Source organism: Sinocyclocheilus rhinocerous, unplaced genomic scaffold (assembly GCF_001515625.1).
Source record: "Sinocyclocheilus rhinocerous isolate Xijiao unplaced genomic scaffold, SAMN03320098_v1.1 scaffold1045, whole genome shotgun sequence".
In the NCBI taxonomy this organism is placed as follows: domain Eukaryota; kingdom Metazoa; phylum Chordata; class Actinopteri; order Cypriniformes; family Cyprinidae; genus Sinocyclocheilus; species Sinocyclocheilus rhinocerous.
The window spans coordinates 621,786-625,743 of record NW_015645361.1 but is presented as its reverse complement, the minus strand read 5'-3'; the positions used below and the strand labels follow the sequence as shown (position 1 = coordinate 625,743).

At 32.6% G+C, this 3,958-nt stretch overlaps 1 protein-coding gene across 9 annotated transcripts in view; it reads left to right on the top strand.

Moving 5' to 3' along the window:
* Nucleotides 1-3,958, top strand: part of rapgef1b (Rap guanine nucleotide exchange factor (GEF) 1b) — a 46,471-nt gene that overhangs the window by 30,953 nt on the left and 11,560 nt on the right. For 8 of the 9 annotated variants that reach the window (XM_016509523.1, XM_016509526.1, XM_016509529.1 and 5 more), the window contains 3 exons: nucleotides 2,433-2,508; nucleotides 2,686-2,770; nucleotides 2,858-2,950. In XM_016509523.1, the coding sequence (XP_016365009.1) occupies nucleotides 2,433-2,508; nucleotides 2,686-2,770; nucleotides 2,858-2,950 (254 nt within the window). Of the gene's footprint in view, nucleotides 1-7; nucleotides 76-156; nucleotides 243-336; nucleotides 434-2,432; nucleotides 2,509-2,685; nucleotides 2,771-2,857; nucleotides 2,951-3,958 lie in introns of all 9 variants that reach the window. The other variant, XM_016509528.1, reaches the window with a different exon arrangement.

Here is a 3,958-nt window from a genome sequence, read left to right as displayed (position 1 = left end):
GATGAAGGCGGTGAGGGAGAGTATGTGAACCTGTACTCCTCCACACAGGCTAATGGAGAAAACACACACCGCACTGTAAGTGTCACGTGTGTCATTGTGTTAAGCTGTGTGCGCAGGTGTTTGGAGTGCAATTATACATTTGTTTGAATTCTTCAGGACCCCTCATCATGTGACGATGTGCTTCAGGACCACACCCCTCACATACCCACGTCCAATAGCAAGGAAGCTTTGTCTAAGGACAGGTATGAACTCCAGTCTTTGTGCATGTGTGTTTGCTGTATTATCGACAGCTCAGAGATATGAAAATATTTGTGATATGTTTCCTCTCGCTCACAGGCCAAAGGAACCCAGTCATGGTCAGATCAATGATGTTGATGAACTGTCCCTCATTGATCATAATGATATTATGAACCGCATCACACTCAAAGCAGAGGTAATAATGCTGTTTAAAGCTTCATAAAGTGTTCATTTAACCTTTATCAAACAGCTTTAACTAAAAGCCAGGATATCCATTGTTATGGTAAACCTGGGAATATTAGGATTGATTTGATTGATTAATTGCTGTTTAATTCATATTCATTCATGCTTTTGTTTATGCATTTAGTTATTTATGCATTTATTTATTTAAGCATTAATTTATGAATGTATTTATTTATCTATTTATGTATGCATTTAAGCAATTAAGCATTTATGCATGGATTTATTTGTGCATTTATGCATTTTTATGTTTTTATATATTTTTAATGCATTTATCATGCATGCAATGCATGCAACTTTAAATATGGACATTTTTAAATATTTTATACCATGTATATTGTGCATATAGGGATGCACCTCAATTTGCAACTATCTGCATATCGGCTATATAAGGAAAAAGGCCGATATAACAAACCGGTGGTTTATTAATGGTTTATTAATTAACTGCGTGAAGGCACTGAGCTGTATAATGTCTGTTGCATAATCCTAGCGCTGCTGTCTGCACTTTAATGCTAATCAAATAACAGAAGACAAAAGATCACACACTATTCTTGACTAAATAACTTTTGTAACTTTCATAAGTGTAGCGGACCTCATCTGAATGATGACCAAAACTTAATTATTGATGTTTTATTACGTTTATTGCGTCCTTTTTCACTCCAAAAAAATCACCATAAGAGCTAAACAAAAAACAGCACGAGAAGTGCACATTAAACTCTCTCTCAGTTGCATTAACATACAGCGAATTACACAAAACACTTATTACAACTAACAGTAAACAAATATATACAGATCTCATGCCTTTTCGGGGGGTGCTTAATAAACTGACAAACTTTAAATCCGAAGAACTGCGTGCTTTCATTAGCCATATAGCTGCTCCGTAGACTAGAAAACCCGTCAAAATAAGAGTCCCACCTTGGTAATGGAGATCTCATATATATTTAAACTTACAAAAAATATTAAAATGTATACAAAAATAAATTAGAAGATTAATCATAATAAAGTCTGTTACAATAAAGAAGGATTAATATGTATTTAATGTATACAGTGAAGTGTTATTTTGCATTTGTTTACTTTATTTCTGTACCTGAAAACTGTTAAACCTACCTAAAAAGCACTGTTTATTTAATATGTATCTTTGTTCTGTTGTATTTATGTAGGCCTGCTGAATGTTAAATGGATCCAATCCATGTTCATTAGAAATTATTTGATGATGCAGCAATAAAACTGCTAGTATAATTTAATGCAGGTGTTTTTGAACTTTGCTGATTTAAAACATGATCAAAATACTATCTATTTTGATGCCAAAATTTAAAATAAGAGAGGAAGTGACAAAGATCGGTATCGGAATCGGCCAATAAGTGATTGTTAAAATCGGTATCGGTATCGGCCCCCCCAAAAATCCTATCGGTGCATCCCTAATTTAAATATGTTCATATTTTTAAAATGTCCTGTTCGGGAAAAGTTGTGAAAATGAATACAATCTTAAAAGTCATAGAAATGTTTGAAAAATATTGTTATGCAAAGATATAAACTATTTCATCAGGTAGAAATTGGTCTTGTGTTAGGGCATTATTTATAAAATTTGAAATCTCCTTATCTAGTAACCACAAACAACTGATGAGTCGTGGAGATTCATTGGTTAAAAAAGTAAGAAACTGTAAAGGCACAAATAGTATAAAATTATGGGTAAAGAATGAGGAATCAGAGAGAAATCTGTTGAATTGTTGTATATTTGATGTATTGTGTTTTTTGACAAGGTCAGAGCTTTTGTCTATTGTCTCCAGTGTTTAGAGAGTAATTATGTAGTGGTTGATGCAAGTCTAAAACACACACACACACACACACACACACACACAGACGTCAGCTGGTGCAGTGCTGCGATGGGCAGCCGGAGCCAAAGTGAGCCGGACTTCAGATGCCTGCAGTAATAATTCTCTCTCTCTCTCTGATAGAATGATGATGGTCCTGATGTGAGAGCCGGATCTGGTGATATACTGTTAGTTCACGCTACAGAAACAGACCGCAAAGGTAATTCACATGCTTTCTTCATATGAAGCTCGATCAGTCATAATTATTCTGCATTTGTGTGTTTTCTCTTGTAATTTGCCTTTAGCATGACTGATTTATTCTTGCAGTATTTGTGAAATGGAGGTTTGCTGTATATCTTAAGTGTAAATTAATCATATTTGTCTGTTTGTGTTGTAGATTTGGTGTTGTACTGCGAGGCTTTTCTCACCACCTACAGAACCTTCATAACGCCTGAAGACCTCATTAAAAAACTGCACTACAGATATCCTTTCTTCTGTATGGTTTATGTGATCTGTTAGTAGCAGTCAGTCTGGATGTGTGTGTGTATGTTTTCTTAACTACGCTGCACATATACTCGGTTCTGTCACAGTCCAGACACCTTTAGGAAGCGTGTCAGTAAAAACACGTTCTTTGTGCTGGTGAGAGTCGTGGATGAACTCTGGTGAGTGAATACTTGGCTAAAACTACTCATAATGAGCTACTGTCAAACTACTAACAAAGGTAGCTAAGTTGAAGCGATTCAAGAGGACAATATGTTTTAAGTTTATTTTTGCAGTCAAAGCTGGGGACTGGAATAACAACATCATATGCACGTACAAGTTTTTGTGTGTTTTTTTTTATTTTTTATAAATTAATATTTTTATTCAGCAAGGATGCATTAAATAGCTTGAAAATGACATTAAAGACATTTATAATGTTACAAAAGATTTCTATTTGAAATAAATGCTGTTCTTTTGAACTTTCTAGTCATCAAAGATTCCTGAAACAAAATGTATCACAGTTTCCACAAAAATACTGTTTTCAACATTGATAATAATCAAAGATTTGATCAAGTGTATATAATAAATAAGTATAAATAATAATAATAAATAATATGTCTATATATATAAATAATAAATACTTTTATATATATATATATATATATATATAAAAGCCTTTTTCATTTTGAATAGCTATATTTTACAGTAAAACAGTAATATTGTGAAATATTATTACTATTTAAAAGAACTGTTTTCTATTTGAATATATTGTAAACTGTAATTTATTTCTGTGATTTCAAAGCTGAATTTTCAGCATCATTAATCCAGGCTTCAGTGTCACATGATCTTCAGAAATCATTCTAATATGCTGATTTGCTGCTCAAGAAACATTTCTGATTATTATCAATGTTGAAAACTGTTGTGCTGTGATATATTTTTGTGGAAACTATAATATATATTTTTCAGGATTCTTGGATAAATAGAAAGTTCAAAAGAACAGCATTTATTTGAAATAGAAATCTTTTGTAACATTATAAATGCCTTAACTGTCACTTTTGATCAATTTAATGCATCATTGTTGAATAAAAGTATAATTTTTTTCTTTCTTTATTTTGTAAAATATTACTTTCCTCACACTTTTGGTAATGCATCGTTTCCACAAAAATATTGTGCAGCACAACTGTTTTCAA